Source organism: Suncus etruscus, chromosome 14 (assembly GCF_024139225.1).
Source record: "Suncus etruscus isolate mSunEtr1 chromosome 14, mSunEtr1.pri.cur, whole genome shotgun sequence".
Lineage (NCBI taxonomy): Eukaryota > Metazoa > Chordata > Mammalia > Eulipotyphla > Soricidae > Suncus > Suncus etruscus.
In genome coordinates, this window is record NC_064861.1 from 63873123 (window position 1) to 63893515 (window position 20393).

Sequence of the window (20393 nt, forward strand, 5' to 3'; positions counted from 1 at the left end):
GTGTTTGCCTTTCATGCAGGAGGTCATCGGTTCGAATCCTGGCTTCCCATATGGTCCCCCGTGCCTGCCAGGAGCAATTTCTGAGCCTGGAGCCAGGAATAACCCCTGCGCAATGCTGGGTGTGACCCAAAAACCACACACACACACACACACACACACACACACACACACACACACACACACACAGTATAAAGAAGGGGCCAAAGAGATAGTACAGCAAATATGACACTTGCTTTGCATGCAGCCCACCTGAGTTTAAGTCTTGAACTACATATGATCCTCTGAGCACCATTGACAGGAGTGATCCCACAGTAGAGCCAGGAGTATTCCCTGAGCACAGCAGGTGTGAGCCAAATGCCCAAAAGAAAAAAAGGGGGGGGCAGAGTGATACCACAGCTGGTAGGGCATTTGCCTTATATGCAGCCTACTTGGGTTCGAGACCTGTCATCCTATATGGCTCCCTGAACCTGCCAGGAGTGATTTCTGAGTGCAGAGCCAGTAGTAACCTCTGAGCACTGCTGGGTATGGCCCAAAAACCAAAACCCAAAAAAAAAAAAAAAAAAAAAAAAAAGGAAATAAAGAGGAAAAAAGGGAAAGAATAGTTCAGGGGTGGTAGCCCTAAAATGTATTATATATTCATATATATATATAATTATGTGTGTGCATATACACTCACACACACACACACATGAGAGTGCAGGGATATGGCATTTTCTTTGCAGTAGTTGATCCATGTTCAATCCCCACTTCCCCACTTGGTATCTGAGCCTGCTATAAGCACTATGCTCCTCTTCCCCAAACTACAGTTCATTTAAATATTTTTCAAGTTACCTATTTGAAATTCTAAATCAGAAAATTAAACATTAATTAAAATATCATAACCTGAGTCAAAGAGATAGGTCAAAGTACTGGAGTGCATGTGGCGTGATGTGGGGGAGCCTCAGGTTAAATTCTCAGCAGCACAATTACTAATAATACTGGAAAGATACAGATATTAGCATGGCCCTGAGCAAGGATGCCACGCAAATTCGTGAAGCATTCCCTATTTTTGAAACTGGGAACATTGGTGGAGGGAAATGGACACTGGCGAAAAAAAAAATGGGTGCTGAAACATTGTATGCTGGAAACTTGATCATGAATAACTTTAAGTTGTAAATCATGGTGATTTAATTAAAAAAAAAAAAACAAACAAAACCAAAACACCACACCACACCAAAAAACTAAAACAACTAAAGAACCTTTTGATTTCTCCCTAGCAGAATCCACTAGATCACAGTCTTGACTGTGACATAGTAAATCTGAGACTGAAATACTAGTTGGAGGACATTGGCCTGGTGGGCCTCAGGAGGGGACCACAGATTAGGAAAGAGAAGAAAGAGGTCAAGAATGGCCTCTTCCTCCCATTACTTTGAGGAAATCTCAGCCAAAGCCTCTGCCCAAGTGACACCTGTCCACTAATCTCTAATCTCCTCGTTCCAAAAAAAAAAAAAAATCCTAGCTTTTGATTGGCGAGTTTTAGAGATGGCTGGCTCTGATTGGTCAACTTGGAACTCGAACCAGGTCTCCCTGCAGGGCTGGCCCGAGAGTGGGCGGGAACTAAAAAACCGAGCCCCTCGTTTCATGGGTCGAAAGGAAAACGCACGAGGTTCTGTTCTGGGCTGCGATTGGCTGTTGCCAGGAGCGACCAACGGAACCTTTACGGGTACGGAAGCCGGTGGGGTGGTGGACCGAGAACGGCATCTCGTTCCCGGAAGTCCGCGTTGGAATCCCAGCGAGCGGGGAAAGCAGCAATCTCGGGCCTAATGGCGGCTCCGGAAGGCAGCGGCAGCGAAGGGCTGGGGCGAGGGGAGGAGAAGCCCGTCACCTACTATCGCTTGAGCGAGGTGGAGAAGCGCAACTCCGCGAAGGAGATCTGGCTGGTGATCCACGGGCGCGTCTACGATGTCACCCGCTTCCTTAATGAGGTGGGGCCCGGGAGGTGGGTGGGGGCGGCCGGGGGTCGGGCTGGAGAAGTGGGGTGCTGGGCGGAGGGCTTGTGATGCGAGGCGGGGCCTGGGCAGGCCAGCGCCCCGCCACGTGCCGAGCCCTGGAGGCCAGAGAAGGGAAACTGAGAAGTGGGGTGTACACGAGATCGCCCACTTACTTAACTGTCTTTCCCCTGACTCCTTCCCTTGACCCAGCTCTCCAGGGGTCAGCCCATTTTTTTTTGGGGGGGGATCAGGGGGTCTCACCCTTTGACCCCTTTAGCGCCCCCACTGAAAGGTTGACCTTGGGGCCAGAAGGTCGTGAATGAATGGATCCATCATCGGGCAGGGACTCTCTGAAATTCTTTATTTTTTTCTAAGCAATTTTATTTATTTATTTTATTGATTGTTTTTTTGAGGGCTACACCCAGCAATGCTCAGGGGTTACACCTGCTGGCAAGCGAGGACCCTATGGGATGGCAGGAATCGAACCAGGACCGTCCTGGGTGGGCCACATGCTAGGCAAATGTCCCTACCGCTGTGCTCTCTCTCAGGCCTCCACTGTTGGGAGTTCTTGCGTAATCGAGTTTTGTGGGCTGTTTTTAAATTAAAAAACTAAATAAAAATTAAGCTCGAGGAGCCAGCAGAACGATTTCATTTCACTTTATTGAGTTGTCAATTGGACCCATTGAAATCTCCAACAGTTTGGTAAGTCTTGACCAAGTGTTTACCCTGGTAATCATAACCACAGTTAAGAAAAGAAGAGGTTTTTACTTCCCTGGGAAAAGTTCACGTTGAGGTCATCTCTCCCCTCCACCATTGCATCCTGGAGGCACCATGTTATGTGTATGAATATATAGTACATGTTCTTTGTATAATTTTTTCCGAGTAGGTAATTGGAAGTAATCCACTAGAAATCTTGTAACCATTGTTGGAACTCTTGCATACTATTGTGATTTTGTAACCCAACAGTGTAACTATTCTTTCTTTGAATCAAGTGGACTGGTAAATTAGTTTTTCTCTTCACTTTGAGCCTAGGGGAGACATTTCTGCATCCTGACTCATAAGTCAATAAAAATGTTTAAATCCTAACAGTTGCCCTGGAAGGGCTTTTTTTTTAAGTTTTATGCATTGAACCCAGGGACTCACATATGTAAGGGATATGTATTCTGCCACTGAACTACATTTCTGTCCCTGCCAAATGTTGTTGCTATTATTATTACAGTCTTTGGTTCACACTTGGCTTTACTCAGGGTTTACTCCTGGCCCCATGGTTAGGGATCACTCCTGTTGTTGGAACTCGGGGGATCAGATGTGATGGTTGGCAGCATCTAAAGCAACTACCTTCCCCATCCCCCAATCTTGTTTAAATCTTCCTAGTAGCCAATAAATGAATATGCATAGAATTTTGTAGTTTTTTTTCATTTGAATTTATATGGCATTTTAGGTTTTTAAAGTGCTATGACAGGCCTGGAAAGAATATAGGAGATAGGGCACGTCATCACAGCTGGTTTCCTGCAAACTTGAAACTATGAAACTCTGTTTCGAATTCCTGGCATCACATGTGATCCCCGAAGTACTTTCTGGGTATGGCTCCAAACTGCCTCCCAATCAAAAATAAAAGGGTAGAGTATTTAATTTCTTCTGTAACTAATTCAGGGTCGGGGGCCAGAGCCATAGTACAGAGGGTAGAACATTTGCCTTGCATGTGGCTGTCCTGGGTTGCATCCCCATTATTGCATCTGGCCCCTCAAGGATCACTACAAGTAATTCCAGAAGCACAGAGCCAGGAGTATCTTCTGAGCACTGCCAGGTGTGCCCCCTAAACAAACAAACAAACAAACAAACAAAAGGGGCAGGGAAGGTGGCGCTAGAGGTAAGGTGTCTGCCTTGCTAGCACTAGTGTAGGAGGGATTGCAATTCGATCCCCAGGCGTCCCATATGGTCCCTCCAAGCCAGGGGCAATTTCTGAGCACTTAGCCAGGAGTAACCCCTGAGCATTAAACGGGTGTGGCCCGAAAAACCAACCAAACAAACAAAAGCCACAAAAAGATTTAAGTGTGATTTGGATGTGACTTACATCCCACATATGAGATACAAGTTCAGAGAATTGATTCACTCAGTTGATCTGTGGCAGTCATTTGGATTTGATTTCTCTTCTACATAGCATTTCAGATCTTCCCTGCTGTCTGAGAATAGAATGTTCTTTGCTATGAGTTGGTAGGTTATTTTGGGGGTCTGGCAATGCTAAAGATTTTTTTCCATATAAATTAATGCTAATAGCATTCCTAGGCTCCCAAAAATAACCTACCAAATCATACAAAACTGGAACATTCTACATTTGGGGAAGAAGGGAGGTGGGTGGAAGTGCTGACCTTTAAATTTGGGGACGTAGCTCTGTCTTTTCATGTTTGCCTCATGATATGTTTCATTAGGAGGATAAAGCACACTTTGTGTTGGGAAGGCAATCTTAGTTTTCATTTGTAGTTTCATTTTCCCCATCGCTTCTTGGGTAATTACAAATAATGAGTGTAGAAGGAACATAGAGTACCTATAGTACGGGATGGTTATCAGTGAGTGGTGAATAACCTAGATCAGCTGATGAAGTCTTGAGACTTTGCAGGTGTGCCAGGACGTCAAGAGTTTGAACCATAGCTCTTTCCTCACATTTGGTCATTACCTCTTCTTTAGTGTCTGTTCCTGTTCATATCCCCAAGTCTGTTCATTCAGTTATTCAAGTATTTTCCTAGTGTTTACAGTGTGTTGAATACTGTTTCTATGTACTGGAGAATGGATAAACTTTTATGCCCTTCTGGCGCTGATAATCTGACAATAAGTAAAGTAAATAATGACAACATGTGCTATGTTGGATCTAGTAATAGTTGCTTGGAAGACAAAGCTGGGAAGAGGACTGAGAGGTGTATAAGGTAAGGGTGTGAGGACGAGGAGTTGGATTTCAATTGTGAAACCTTTGTTAAGAAGATGACGAAAGGCCTGAGAGAAGTTAGAGGAATCAGCCACTCGGATATCTGCAGGAAGCACATTCCCAGAGGAATGTTTAAGGGCCTATGGTAGGAGAATGTCTAGTGTGTTTGAGGAAGAGTTTGGAGGCCCTAGTAGGCCATACTGTAGAGTAGATGAATTAGAATGATGGTGAAGTTGGAGCTGAGTGTTGCATGTATGTGTTTTTTAGGAAGGATTTAGATTTTCTGGGTGGGAAGCCTCTGGAACAAGGAACTCAATGGTATCACTTTTGCTTGCATTTGAGACTGAAGGAGGCCAGGGCAAAATTGAGGAGCCTGGTTAGAAGACTGCAGTAGTAACTTAGTAACTACAGCTAGAGATGGTGGTAGCAGTGGGCCCCAGTGGAACATCATCTTGGAATTTCTTGTGATGGTAGAGCCAGTGAAATTATGTTATCAGGAGAGGAAGGAGTTAAAGATGACAGTGGAACTCTGGCCCTGCAGGTCTGAAAGGTCACTATTCCACAACACAGGGTACCTCCATTAGTTTCTCCCTCTTTTTTTTTTTTTTTTTTTGTGGTTTTTAGGTCACACTGGCAGTGCTCAGGGGTTACTCCTGGCTCCATGCTCAGAAATTGCTCCTGGCAGGCTCGGGGGACCATATGGGACACCGGGATTCGAACTGATGACCTTCTGCATGAAAGGCAAATGCCTTACCTCCATGCTATCTCTCCGACCCCTAGTTTCTCTTTCTTTTTTTTTTTTTTTTTTTTTGGTTTTTAGGCCACACCCGGTGGTGCTCAGGGGTTACTCCTGGCTGTCTGCTCAGAAATAGCTCCTGGCAGGCACGGGGGACCATATGGACACCGGGATTCGAACCAACCACCTTTGGTCCTGGATCGGCTGCTTGCAAGGCAAACGCTGCTGTGCTATCTCTCCGGGCCCCTAGTTTCTCTTTCTAATCTAAAGTTACTTTGCCAGTGATGGGGATACCTGGGTGTGGGTAGGTGTGAGTGGGGAGCCGGAATGATAGTATGGCGGGTAGGGTGCTTGCCTTGTACACAGCTGTTCTTAATTTGGTCCCTGGTGTCCCATATGATCCCCTGAGCCCCACGAGTTAGTGCTGAGTGCAGAGTCAGGAAGAATCCCTCAGCATTGCTGGATGTGGCCTCCTTCAAAAAAGTTACTTTGGGTTCCTCTTAACCCTAATCTTGTATCTCTATATTGCTTTGTAAAAAATACTAAGGCATATGATTACAGTATGATCCTATAATTTGAATGTGATTTTTTTTTTTTTTTTTGGTTTTTGGGCCACATCCGGTAGTGCTCAGGGGTTTCTCCTGGCTCTATGGTCAGGAATCGCTCCTGGCAGACTCGGGGGACCATATGGGATGCCAGAATTAGAACTACCGTCCTTCTGCATGAAAGGCAAACACCTCACCTCCATGCTATCTCTCTGGCCTCGATATTTAGAATTATTAATATAAATGAATCATCTTTTGGGGACAGGGTTTTTGAGGTGCACTCAGCAGCGGTCAGGGATTTTTCCTGGCTCTGCTCTGGGAACCATATGAAGTGCCAGAGATTCAAATCAAAGAGGCTGTATGAAAGGAAAACTCCCACCCTTTTTTTGGGCACACCCAGAGGTGCTATGGGGCAACTCCTGGCTTTTTGCTCAGAAGTTTCCGCTGGCAGTTCTTGGGGACCATCTGTGGTGCTGTGGATCGAACCAGAGTCAGCTGTATGTGAGGCAAGTGCCTTCCTTATGTACTCTTTTTCCAGTCCCTTATTTGAATTTTCTTTATTCTAATGGATTGATTTTTGCCTTCTCAAACCCGTGGTATTGGTTTACTCTATTAAAACTGTGAATGAAAAGCCATACAAGAGTAATTATTCTTTCTTCTGTTTAGTAGTTCAGAACTATGATAATAGTTTTAAGAAATTAACTAGAGGGTGGGGCCGGAGAGATAGCATGGAGGTAAGGCGTTTGCCTTTCATGCAGGAGGTCATCGGTTCGAATCCCGGCATCCCATATGGTCCCCTGAGCCTGCTGCCAGGAGCGATTTCTGAGCATAGAGCCAGGAATAATCCCTGAGCACTGCCAGGTGTGACCCCCAAAAAAACCCACAAAAAAAAAAAAAAAAAAGAAATTAACTAGAGGGGCCGGAGCAATAGCACAGCGGTAAGGTGTTTGTCTTGCAGGCGGCCAACACAGGATGGACCCCGATTCGAATCCTACCATCCCATATGCTCCCCTGGGCCTGTCAGGAGTGACTTCTGAGCACAGAGCCAGGAGTAACTCCTTAGTGCCACCGGGTGTGATCCAAAATCCAATAAAAAAGAAAAAGACATTAGCTGGAAAATACATCTTTAGCTAGGGTAATAAAAAAGATTTTGTGAACCTTGGTTTCAGTTCATTTTTTTTAAGTTTTGGGTCATGCCCAGTGATGCTCAGATTGGGCACTTAAATGGGCATCACTCCTGGCTAAGCTTTATCTATAATGACAGTATTTGTTACTTTTTTCTTTTTCTTTTTCTTTTTCTTTTTTTTTTTTTGCTTTTTGGGCCATACCTGGTGACGCTCAGCTACCTGAGCTATACCTGGCTATGCGCTCAGAAATTGCTCCTGGCTTGGGGACCATATGGGACGCTGTGGGATCAAGTCGAGGTGTTTCCTAGGTTAGCACGGGCAATGCCAGATGCCTTACCGCTTGCTCCACTGCTCCCACCCTCGTATTTGTTACTCGAGCAGCCTATTTCAGAGATGAGAAAAATGGGCATAGACAGTTTTCACAAATTCCTAAGGATAAAGGTGGGGTTTGAACTGAGTAGTCTGATTCAGTAGTCTATGTCCATTACATTAAAATTTACATGTTTTTTTCTCTTTGTTTTTGGGTCATACGTGGCCAGGCCAGGGAGGGGGTGGGGCATGGCATATAGGTTGGCCTTGTACAAAGCAACCATATAACCTGCTCTACTTTCTCTGCAGATTTGTGGTATATTTTTTTGTTTATTTTTAGCTATAGAGTAGGGTTATTATTATTTATTTTTTTATTTATTTTGGTTTTTGGGCTACACCCGGCGGTGCTCAGGGGTTACTCCTGGCTGTCTGCTCAGAAATAGCTCCTGGCAGGCACGGGGAACCATATGGGACACCGGGATTCAAACCAACCACCTTTGGTCCTGGATCGGCTGCTTGCAAGGCAAACACTGCTGTGCTATCTCTCCAGGCCCTATTATTATTTTTTTTTACAGCACCTTTCAATTTTAATATAAATGGGTGGATTGGTACTATAATGCTGGCCTCTTCTGGAACTGGGTACAGATTTCATTTTTGACCAAGACATACCAAGAAAAACAAAAATCCTTGCTTGTGGATACTATAGTTCCTAGAGAAGTCCCAATGCTTAATCCTAGGGGAAGGCCGGAAATAAGACAAAACTGTAACATCCAGAGCTAGAGAGAGAGTTCACTGGGAGAGTTCACTGCATTCTCTGTATGCAGAAGACCCAAGCTCAATCCCCACTACCACCAAGAGCAAGCACTGAATTTGTGGCTAGGATTAAGTGTATCTGAGCCCCATAGACAAAAATTTAACTCACTCCTGGCAGTAGTCGAGGACTATATGGAATGCCAGGTATGGAACCAGGGTCAGTTCCATGCAAGGCAAATGCGTTAACTGCTGTGGTATCGCTCCGCCCTGTTCTTTTGGAGCTTTTATAGTCTTTCCCAGTGTGGGCAATACTCATACCCCAGGAATTGTTGGAATGCTGGGTGGAGGGGTTCTTCTCTGTTTGATTAGAGAAGGGATACTATTTTTTCTTTTTTTTTTTTTTTTTTTTTTTTTTTTTTTTTTTTTTTTTTTTTTTTTGGTTTTTGGGCCACACCCGTTTGATGCTCAGGGGTTACTCCTGGCTATGTGCTCAGAAATCGCCCCTGGCTTGGGGGGACCATATGGGACGCCGGGGGATCGAACCGCGGTCCTTCCTTGGCTAGCGCTTGCAAGGCAGACACCTTACCTCCAGCGCCACCTACCCGGCCCCCTCTATTTTTTCTTTTTCCCTGTAAAAAGGACAGGAACCCTCTGGTAGAAAAATTCCTGGCAGTCACCAGAACTATAATACGTAATTCCCACGAAGATGTTGAATTAATTATGGGACTTGGTACTAAAAAGGCCTGTTCTGAGGAAGATTCGGGTGTCACTTTCTGTTTGGATTTGTAGCCCTGAACCTCAGACTCTTGACTTTGCCAAACTCACACCCTTTCTGATATTAGTTCCCCATCTAACTGGGCTTATTCTAATCCAAATGTAAATACTGTACATGAGCCCTGTTTCCTTCTGTTCTACTCCCAGGGCTATTATGTTCCTTTGCTATTAGGCTCTTTTAGGAAGTTGTTTTTGGCCACTCCCAGAATTTTAACTGCCATATCTTATTTTGATGAAGAATGATGCTAACCCTGGCTAAATGGTTCCTTTTTACTTCACCCATACTGATTTTGCAGCCTCTGGCATTTTACATAATGTTTCTAGATTTCATTTTTTCAAGTCACATAGTCTTCAGTGTATCTCTATTGTTATATATATTTTTATTACATCATTATGGACTTTTCACCTACAAAGAATGTCTTGTCATTTTTTATCCAAAGCCATTTTTATTCTAAATTTTATCCTTCACATTCTCTTCTCTGCCCATTTGTCTCTTAAATCTTTTCCATAGAGTTAAGTAATCTGGTAATACTCCTGCCTCTGTTCTCAGAGATCACTTCCTGACAGGACTTGGGGTCTAGATGGGGAACCTAGATTGACTGCATGCAAAGCAAGTGCCCTACCCACTCTACTATTGCTCTGGTTCTGGTAATACTGTTTTCTACTAGTAATTTTTCCTTTTTATTTTCTTTATTATAACATGCTTTCTTTCTCCCCTCCCTTCCCCACCCCTCCCATCCCCTCCCCTCTCCACCCCTCCCCTTCCCTTTCCCTTTTCCTTTCCCTTTCCCTTTCCTTCTTTTTTGGTTTTTGGGCCACACTCAGTGACACTCAGGGGTTATTCCTGGCTATGTGCTCAGAAATTGCTTCCAGCTTGGGGGACCATATGGGATGCTGGGGGATCGAACTGTGGTTCATTCTAGGCTACCCCAGGCAAGGCAAACGCCTTACCCCTTGCGCCACTACTCCAGCCCCTTTCTTCCTCTTTCTAATAGTGCTTAATATCCTCATCCAATCCCTTTTCCTTCAAACCCCCTAAAACAAGCAGATACTAGGAGAAATTGTCTAATATATTTGAATAATGAAGACAACCAGTCTAGATTACTTAGGATAAACCCCCAAATTCTTCTGGTTTCGTTTTACTTTGACTCAGACAAAAGTAGAAGTTTGATTTATATTAGTTTCAGGAATATAGGCTTAGCTTTTCTATGCACAGGGTGAGGGATTTTTACAGTGCATAAGAGCTCCAGGAGGCTCTCTGCTCAGAGGTCATCCGGCAGTGTTTGGGGGACCATATTACAGTGCAGAGGACAGGTTGGACCAGGGTTAACTGCTGTGCACAAGGAAGTGCCTTAGTTCTCTCACCTTTTCTTTTGTGTTTTTGGCCCACACCCATCCGTGTTCAGAGTTCATTCCTAGTTCTATGCTCAGAGATCACTTCTGGTTTACTCAGGACCATATGAGGTGCTGGGGATTGAACATCCATGTACAGACATGCATCTTAACTGCTGTACTCTTTTTTTTGCTTTATTCTGGTAAGATAAAGAACATAGTTTGCCTTTTCTGTTGTTGTCATTTGTTTTGGGGCTTCACCTCGTGATGTGTGTAAGGTTATTCTTGGCAGTACTCTTAGCAGTTACTCCTGGTGGAGTAGGTGCAGTGGCGAAAGCAGTAGGGCGTTTGCCTTGCACCCACTGACCTAGGACAGACCGTGGTTCAATCCCCTGGCATCCCATCTGGGTCCCCAATCCAGGAGTAATTTCTGAGCAAATAGCCTGGAGTAACTCCTGAGCGTCACCAGGTGTGGCCCAAAAAAACCCAAAACCTCCCCCCAAAAATTACTCCTGGTGGAGCTGGAATGGAATGGTGGTGCAAGCAGTAGGGCATTTGCCTTGCACGTGCTAATATAGGACAGAACTCGGTTCAATCCCCTGGCGTCCATGTAGTCCCCCAAGCCAGGAGCGATTTCTGAATGTATAGCCAGGAGTAACCTCTGAGCGTCAATGGGTGTGGCCCCCAAAACAAACAAACAAACAAACAAACAAAATTACTCCTGGCACTGCTTGGGGGACCATATAGGTTGCTGGGTATTGAATTTGGCTGCGTTGCAAGGCAAGAGCCCTACCCCTGTACAATCTCTCCTGCTACCCATCTCTAGAATTTTTTATTTTCCCAGACTGCATCAATACCAATTAAACAATAACATTTTTTTGGGTTGCACACCAGTGGGTTACTCCTGGCTCTGTGCTCATAAATTATTTCTGGTAGGCTTGGGGGACCATATGGGATGCCAGGGATTGAACTTGGGTTGGCCTTGTGCAAGGTAAACATCCTATCTACTGTGTTATCACTCCAGTTCCAAACAGTAACTTTATTGCCTCCTCTTTCCAGCCCCGGATAATCACTATTCTGCTTTCTTACTTTGAATTTGTCTGTCAGGGTATCACATATAAAGTATTTGTGTAATATTTGTTCTTTGGTAGCTGACTTATTTCTTTTTTTTTTTTTTTTGGTTTTGGTTTTTGGGCCACACCCAGCAATGCTCAGGGGTTACTCCTGGCTGTTTACTCAGAAATAGCTCTTGGCAGGCACAGGGGACCATATGGGACACCGGGATTCGAACCAACCACCTTTGGTCCTGGATCGGCTGCTTGCAAGGCAAACACCGCTGTGCTATCTCTCCGGGCCCTGACTTATTTCTTTGAGTATAACTTCTTCCATGTTTGTACATATAGAGCATGTATCAGAATTCTTTTTAAGACATAGCATTCTTTTTACTCATTCATTTAAAGAATATGTTTTCTGGGCCCGGAGAGATAGCACAGCAGCGTTTGCCTTGCAAGCAGCCAATCCAGAACCAAAGGTGGTTGGTTCAAATCCCGGTGTCCCATATGGTCCCCCGTGCCTGCTAGGAGCTATTTCTGAGCAGACAGCCAGGAGTAACCCTTGAGCACTGCTGGGTGTGGCCCAAAAACCAAAGAAAAAAAAAAGAATATGTTTTCTTTTTTTCAATTTGGTTTTTGGGGCCACCTTCAACAGTGCTCAGCGGCTGTTCCTCTCTCTGCCCAGGAGTTGTTCATGGAGGCTCTCAGGATACCATGAGGTGTCAGGGCTTGGACCCAAAGCCTCCTGCATGGGAAGTACATGTTCAGCACACTTAACTCTTGCCTTGGCCCTTTTTCCTTTTTTGGCATGTTGTGAGCCATGTGAAGATTTTTTCTTTTTGATGTGTTTTTGTTTTGGGCCACAACCAGCTGTGCTCAGGACTTACTCCTCTCTCTGCTCAGGGATCATTGCTGAAGGGCTCCGGAGATGCTGTGAAGTTTTAGTATATAGGTATTTATGCAGTTATAGAAAGTAATACCTCCATTATAGCATTTTGCAGAACTGTAGTACAAAATAACAGTCAGGATATTGCCCTTGGTATGGTCCACAGATCTTATTCTGATTTCTCAGTTTTATATCCACTTTAGTTCTTTATTTTCTCCAGTCTTTAAAAATTTTTTAGCTATACCTGGGGTTGTTCAGGGATTATTCCTGGATTCTCACTCAGGAACTATATCTGGTGTGCTCGAGGACCATGTGGGATATTAGGGATCAAACCCAGGTTGGATATATGCAAAGAAAATGCCCTACCCACTGTGCTATCACTCTGGCTCCACCACTTTAGTTTTTTAAATAGTAAACAGGACAGATTAATTTGTAGTCAAGAGTCACTTGTACTTGGTTATAGAACTGAACATGCAAGTCGCATCTACCCCATACAGAAGTGGCACCCACTATTTCCTTGTATCATTTTAACCAGAGAGAATTATTCTCAGGTAACTGTAGCTATATTTCTGCCAGCAATTAGTCTCTCCTTTTTTTCTTTTTTTTTTTTTTTTTGTTTTGTTTTGGGCCACACCCAGTGATGCTCAGGGGTTAATCGAACTCAGAAATTGCTCCTGGCTTGGGGGACCATATGGGATGCTGGGGGATCGAATCCTGGTCCGTCCTAGGTCAGCTGCATGCAAGGCAAGCGCCCTACTGCTGCACCACTATTTCGACCCTGAGTTTTATCTTTAAAAACAATAGTGTTACTCCTCTTTTAAAGTAATTATGAATTTAGGTCTGGGGACCTCCTGTTCAGTCTATGACACCGCATGGTTTCCTGAGGTCTCTGGACACTGGAAACAACTTGCTAAGACAGTAATTTCTGAGCACTGCTGAATGTGCTCCTTTCTTAGATGTGTCAAATATATAGATTCTAAACTCGCTAGTTATTTTTTAATGTATATTGAGTATTTATGTCAGGAAATGTGTTTCTTTTTCTTTCTTTCTTTTTCTTTTTTTTTTTTTTTTTTGGTGGTGGTGGTGGTTTGGGCCTCACTCAGCGGTGCTCAGGGCTTATTTCTAGCTTCACACTTAGGTACTTAGGGATCACTCCTGGTGGGATGCCAGGGATCAAACTTGGGATGGCCACATGCAAGCAAACACCTTACCTGCTATTTCTCAGGCCCCTAGCTTTTTATTTTGAGACCATCTCAAACTTAGAAAAGTGTTATAGGAATATAGTAAAGAATTCCATAAGCCGTTTTTTTCCCTTAGAGTTTTCATTTGGATTTCTGCAGCTGCCTCAATAATGTTAACCAAAGCACACTTAGTTCCATTTGTCCTCTCTCTAGCATCTGTCATTTGGGAACAATTCTTCAGTTTTTCCTTGACTTTTTTGATCTTGATATTTTGGGAGATCAAAGACTAGTTGTTTTGTAGAGTATCTTTCAGTTTGGGCAGTATTCTAGGTTTCCTCACCAGTAAACCTGTATTACTTATTTGGGACCAGAATATCCTTGAAAATAAAGTCAGGTTATTTCCATTGCATTTTGTTTGGTGGCATAAAATGTCACTTAGTTTTGTTCTTCCCATGGAAGGAAAAAAAGAGAAAGGACAAAGGGCTTGAGTGATATTACAGTGGGTAGATTGGGTGTTTGCCTTTCAGATGACCAGCCAGGTTGGATCCCCAGTGCACCTTGAGCCCTGCCAGGAATGACCACTGTGTGCAGAACCCAGGAGTAAGCCCTTGGTGTGGCCCCAAAACAAAGAATCTTTCACTCCCAAATGAGGAAGAGATGGGGAGGGTTAAGTAGCTGACATTGGTCTGTTTTTCAGAGACCCCCAACACCTATTTATTAAGTATTTATTCTTATAGCATCCTGGTGGAGAGGAGGTTCTGCTGGAACAAGCTGGAGCAGATGCGAGTGAAAGCTTTGAAGATGTGGGCCACTCCTCAGATGCCAGAGAAATGCTAAAGCAGTACTATATTGGTGATGTGCACCCGGTAAGAACTTCTACTTAACAGAACATTAACAGGGAGTGAATTATTTCTTTTAAATCATCTAGCCTTACTGTGCTAAGATACTACTTCTTTGTTACAAAGTGATACACATATGGAAAGCTAAGGGAATGTGATTTGGATTATTTTTATTTACATATGTTTATTTTGTAACATGATTAATAATTTTTCTATGTTAAATAGTAGTTTGGTTGTTCTTGCAGATTACTTGCTACAAGTGACTTGCTAACTATGGTGCTCACTGCTTACTGCTGGCTCTATGCTCAGAGATCATACTCCTGGTGGGCTCAGGCTACCGTGTATGGGGTGCCAGGGAACGCATCCAAGTCAGCTACATGCATGGCAAATGTCTTACCTGCTATATTATTTCTCTAGCCCCTATGAACTTTTAAAACTATATGATTCAGGGACTGGAGCAAGAGTAGGGCTTTTGGTTAGGGTGCTTGAGTAGGGCTTTTGCCTTGCACACGGCTGACATAGGTTTGGTCCCTGACATCCTGTATGGTTCTCTGAGCACTGCCAGCAGTGATCTCTGAGTGCAGAGACATAAGTAAATCCTGAGCACTGTTGGGTATGGCATTAAAATAAAAAGGCATCAGACAAAAAATTATGTGATTCTAACAAGGGATCTTGGTAGGTTCAGAGACAGAGGAAGGGGTGTGGGGGCCTGCATAACTTTCTACCAATCCTCAGGTCTCTCAAAGGAATTCCTTACTTTGAGTATAGTCTTAGAATCCTAGGTTAGAATTAAACTCGTAGTGAGGATTTGACTGTGTTTTAAGATAGTATTTGTTTTCTTTTAACAGAATGACCTTAAACCTGAGGGTGGTAACAAGGTAAGATGTCTTCTATTTCTGTGTTTCAATTGTTTTTATTTCTGTCTACTCAAATAGAATGATTTGCATTAAAATTATCTTTTTTTATAATTATCTTTATTTAAACACCGTGATTACAAATATGATTATAGTTGTATGATTACAGTCATGTAAAGAACACCCCCCTACACCAGTGCAACATTCCCACCACCAATTTCCCAGATCTCCCTCCTCCCCACCAAAAAATTATCTTAACTGAATTATTTACCTTTTCCCAAAGCAAAAGTTGTATTTTTGGCGTTTGAACTTAGTATCATCTCAGGAAAAATGAATAGCATGAAATCTTTTTGTTCAAACTTCTGTTTTTTTGTTGTTTTGGTTTTGGTTTTGGTTTTTGGGTCACACCCAGCAGTGCTCAGGGGTTACTCCTGGCTCTATGCTCAGAAATCGCTCCTGGAAGGCTCAGGGGACCATATGGGATGATGGGATTTGAACCACTGACCTTCTGCATGCAAGGCAAAATGCCTTACCTCCATGCTATCTCTCCGGCCCCTGTTTTTTTTTTTTTTTTTTAATGTTGAAACTCTAAAGACATTCCCCATATGGTTTTGAAGGAAATTAATTTCTGAGTTCCACTGCAAAAAATAACCATGTCAGATTCTCATATTAAATGAATAATACAGTGAAAATTAATTCTGTGTTGGAAAAAATATATACCGTATTTGCCGGCGTATAAGACGACTGGGCGTATAAGATGACCCCCTAATTTTGCAGTTAAAATAGGTTTAGGCCTATATTTGCTGTATCAGACAGAACGTTCCTGTGCTGCAACTGTATGTACCACAGTGAGCCAATCACTACAAGCAAAGGTTCAAAGATTATACTGTAATAGACTTCCTCTCTAACTCTGGCCAATCTGAGCAAGCTTTTTACAGTGTAGATTCGGGTCCAGAACATTGTCTAATTTGCATGCATAAAAAGCCTGCTTGGATTGGCTGAGTTAGAGAGGTGGTCCGAGCAGCCTTGCAGTGATTGGTGCAGGATCAAGTTGGAAAATTCGTTTTGTGGCAATATTCAGACAATTTTCGTTTAGTGGCATACTGAAACACTTTTCGGGATATACTTGGCGTATAAAATGACCACCGATTTTCGGTTGACTTTTTTTGGTTTCAAAAGTCGTCGGAAAATACGGTATATTTTTTTGGTCACAGCAGGCAGCGCTCAGGGGTTACTCCTGGTTCTGCACTCAGAAGTCACTCCTAGCAATCTCTGGGGACCATATTGGATGCCAGGGATCGAACCTGGGTCTGTCCCTGGTTAGCAGGCATGCCCTACTACTGTGCTGTTGCTCTGGCCCCTGTTTGTTTTGTTTTGGTGCTTGATTTTTGGGTGGAAGGATATTTGGAAAGTGGATTTCTCTTAATGACCTGGAAGGAATTGTAGACTGTCATAATTGACTATAGACCTTTCTGTTTCTCAAATTCAGTTCTTTCATTCTATTGGCTCAGGAAGGCCCACACTATTCCCACTTACTTGGTAGAGAAATACATTGATAGTGAGATGGGGATTCCTTCCATCAGTAACTCTTTTCTTTTCTCTTGCTGCTCTTAGGATCCTTTCTTTGTGTGGTTTTCTTCAGGTAGCATGCTTAGCTTTATTTATTAGGAGTTCTTCCCAGGTTGTTGTCTGGTGCATTGGTGAAGTTGAGTTGTTCTGTTTCCTCAGTTTGGCTGTCTCTCCTTGAGGGTCAAGGTGGTGACCAGGGTATTTGCATTGGTAGGTGTCTGACCCAACTGTGGCTCCAATTGGGGCATTAGGAGATTTCTGTCACAAGTGCAGTGACAAGGGAGTGATTGGGAGGTTTTGGTCTCAAGTGTGTGGCAGAGACCAAGGCTTATGATGCCTGGGGGGTATGGGGAAGTGAGTCTCTAGCACCTGATCCCTGCTGTTGGCACTGACCTAATAGAGCGTGCTCAGTGGCCACTGAGTTCAAGTGGGCCTGGGCAACTGCCAGGGACTCAGATCGTTAGTGCCCAACAGCCACTGGGTTTCTTCACTTGGGCAATGCCAGGGAACCTGAGCAGAGCAAGATTAAGAGAGGAGACGGCAGGGCGGGGTGCGTAGAGTTTGCTCAGTGGGCTACGCTCAGGCTTTGTATGTACAAGGCCCTAGTTTGTGCTCTTATATCGCATAGTCCCTGAGAACCAACAGGAATTACCTCTGAGCACTGAGCAGGGTGTACCCCAAAACAGATCCCAAAATAAGGGAAGTGGTGGTTCTAGTTCCAACTGGTGATAGAGCACCTGCCCCAGGGCTGGTGGGGAGCAGTCTGACTAGCTTTGGAGTAGCTCCCGAACATTGTGGCAATGTGTCTCTTTGTCAGTAATGATGGCAGCCAGAGATTGGGGTTGCTTCTTGCACTTAGGTGTGATGGAAGAGGCTTGACTATTCCCTCCCTAAAAGGAAGCACTTTGGAGAATTGTCTTTCTACCCCCATGATCCTTGATGTTTGTTCAGAGTATGATCTCTGAGCAATTTACCCACAGCTTTTGTTATTGTGGAGAAGGAGATTTAGTATGTGCCTAGTGGCAGGGCTGTCAGCAAGGTTGAGTGAGGTCACCAAGATGGCAGTGATCCCCAACCCCTTTATTCTCTTTTGTTCCAGTGTTGTACAGATATAATTGTAGATTGGGGTGCAACGATTTCCTCCACCTCCATTCCCTAGGGAAGCTTCCTCCTGTACTTTTTCAGATTCATCCCTGATTGCAACTTGGTTTCCAGTGTGCTTTTGTTTCTTTTTTTCTTTCTAGTTTTGGGGCTACATCAAGTGATGCTCAGGGGTTACTCCTGGCTCTTTGCACAGGGATCACTGCTGGCAGCAGTGTTAAGGGGACCATAAGGGTGCCGAGACTAACACTAGTCAGCTGCATTCAAAACAGATACTCTGGGCCCCATAGGCATTTTTTTCTATCTAAGGTGTTTGAGAACTCACCTTTTGTTCCTTCCTGTGAACCTTTTGTTCATTAGGGTTTCAGGCTGATTTCTATGTGGATTAATCAGAATTTGGGTGTAGATTTACTCTTAACTGCAGGATGAAGTAAGTACAAGTTTTTTCCTGTTTAGTCATCTTTGTCCCCACCCTCGTGCATTTTCTTTTTTTGGGGGGGGCATACCTCGAGCCGGTCAGGGGTTACTCCTGGGTTACTCCTGGCTCTGCACCCAGAAATCGCTCCTGGCAGACTCAGGGGACCATATGGGATGCTGCAGATCGAATTCAGATCTGTCCCAGGTCTGCTGTGTGCAAGGAAAATGCCCTGCCACTATGCCACTGTGCTATCACTTTGTCTCCCATCTTGCATTTTCTTTTTTTTTGGTTTTTGGGTCACACTTGGCAGTGCTCAGTGGTCACTCCTGGCTCCACGCTCAGAAATCGCTCTTGGCAGGCACGGGGGACCATATGGGATGCCGGGATTTGAACCAATGACCTTCTGCATGAAAGGCAAATGCCTTACCTCCATGCTATCTCTCTGGCCCACATCTTGCATTTTCTGAAATCAGATTTGACTTGTTTTTCCTTTCCTGAAAGGTTTCTTTAGGGCATGGCTAGAGAGATAGTATGGTGAGTAGGGTACTTGTTTTGCACAGGGCATCTCAGACAGTCTCTTAAGCTCACCTGGAGTGATTCCTGAGTCTAGTAGAGCCAGAAGTAACTCCTGAGTATTGCAGGGTGTGGCACCAAAACCAAAACTTCCTTTGGTATATAGTGGTGTTTTTTACCCACAGTTGAACTCTTTAAAATCAGAATATATCCTTTCCAGCCCTGACCCTCTGTCATGAAGAGTATTGTGATACTCTAAATCTTATCTATTTAGTAATGATCAGAGATTCCTCACTAGTAGACTCCATCTCAAGAAACCACTTCCTTTGCTTCTCTGTAAGAGGTGACTCTTCCTTTTTAAATTTTATCTTGAGATTGCAGTCAGTCTCCTGATAATTCAGTCTTATCTTCATGTTCAACTTCTCATTCTAAACTCTAGTTTTCTTGCTAATTTGACCATATTGGCAGGGACCTCCTCTACTGAAGTCTTAAACAAAAGTCATCCATGAGGGGGTGCCCAGAGTGATAGCACAGTGTAGTAATAGCTCTGCAGTAGAGCACTTGCCTTACATGTAGCTGACCTGGATTTTATCCTGGTATCCTATATAATCCCTTGAGCCCGCCAGGAGTGATTTCCTGAGTGCAGAGCCAGAAATAACCCCTGAGCATCTAGCATTATGTTTTGTGGCACAAAAACAAACAAAAGTTATCCATGAGGGCCTGGAGAGATAGCACAGCGGTGTTTGCCTTGCAAGCAGCCAATCCAGAACCAAAGGTGGTTGGTTCGAATCCTGGTGTCCCATATGGTCCCCCTGTGCCTGCCAGGAGCTATTTCTGAGCAGATAGCCAGGAGTAACCCCTGAGCACCGCCGGGTGTGGCCCAAAAACTAAAAACCAAAAAAAAAAAAAAAATAAAAAGAAGTTATCCATGAAAGTTAGAATTAACATCTTCCAAACTTCTGTTAATGTTGATATTTTCCCATCCTTCCATAAAACATTGATACTCTTTTGTTTGCTTTTGAGCTACAGACTCAGGACTTACTCTTGATTTTGTTCTCAGGGATCACTTTTGGTAGAGCTCAGGGCACTGTATGTGGTGCTGGGGATCAAATCTGGGTAGGCTGCATACAAAGCAATAATATCTCTTAGGGCACAACACAAATTTTTTTTTCTTTTACTTTTTTTTTTTTTTTTTGGTTTTTGGGCCACACCCGGTAACGCTCAGGGGTTACTCCTGGCTATGTGCTCAGAAGTTGCTCCTGGCTTGGGGGACCATATGAGACACCGGGGGATCGAACCTCGGTCCGTCCAAGGCTAGTGCAGGCAAGGCAGGCACCTTACCTTCAGCGCCACCGCCCGGCCCCTTCTTTTACTTTTGAGGGCGGTGGGGGTTGCCCAAACCCAGTGGTATTCAGGTGCTACTTCTAGATCTGTGCTCAGGATTCAGTCCTGATGGTTTTCAGGGGACCATATGGGATGCTGGGGATCAAATCTGGTCAGAAGCATGCAAGGCA

General features: G+C 44.0%; 1 protein-coding gene and 1 pseudogene across 1 annotated transcript in view; both read left to right on the forward strand.

Annotated features, from left to right (window-relative positions):
• Positions 1-949: 949 nt before the first annotated feature.
• On the forward strand, positions 950-1050 carry LOC126029257 (uncharacterized; annotated as a pseudogene).
• Positions 1051-1734: 684 nt separating this feature from the next.
• Positions 1735-20393, forward strand: part of LOC126027457 (cytochrome b5 type B) — a 35554-nt gene continuing 16895 nt past the window's right edge. Inside the window, exons 1-3 of the mRNA XM_049786478.1 lie at positions 1735-1964; positions 14323-14451; positions 15273-15302. Of these exons, the coding sequence (XP_049642435.1) occupies positions 1803-1964; positions 14323-14451; positions 15273-15302 (321 nt within the window). The 5' untranslated portion in view covers positions 1735-1802. The remainder of the gene's footprint in view (positions 1965-14322; positions 14452-15272; positions 15303-20393) is intronic.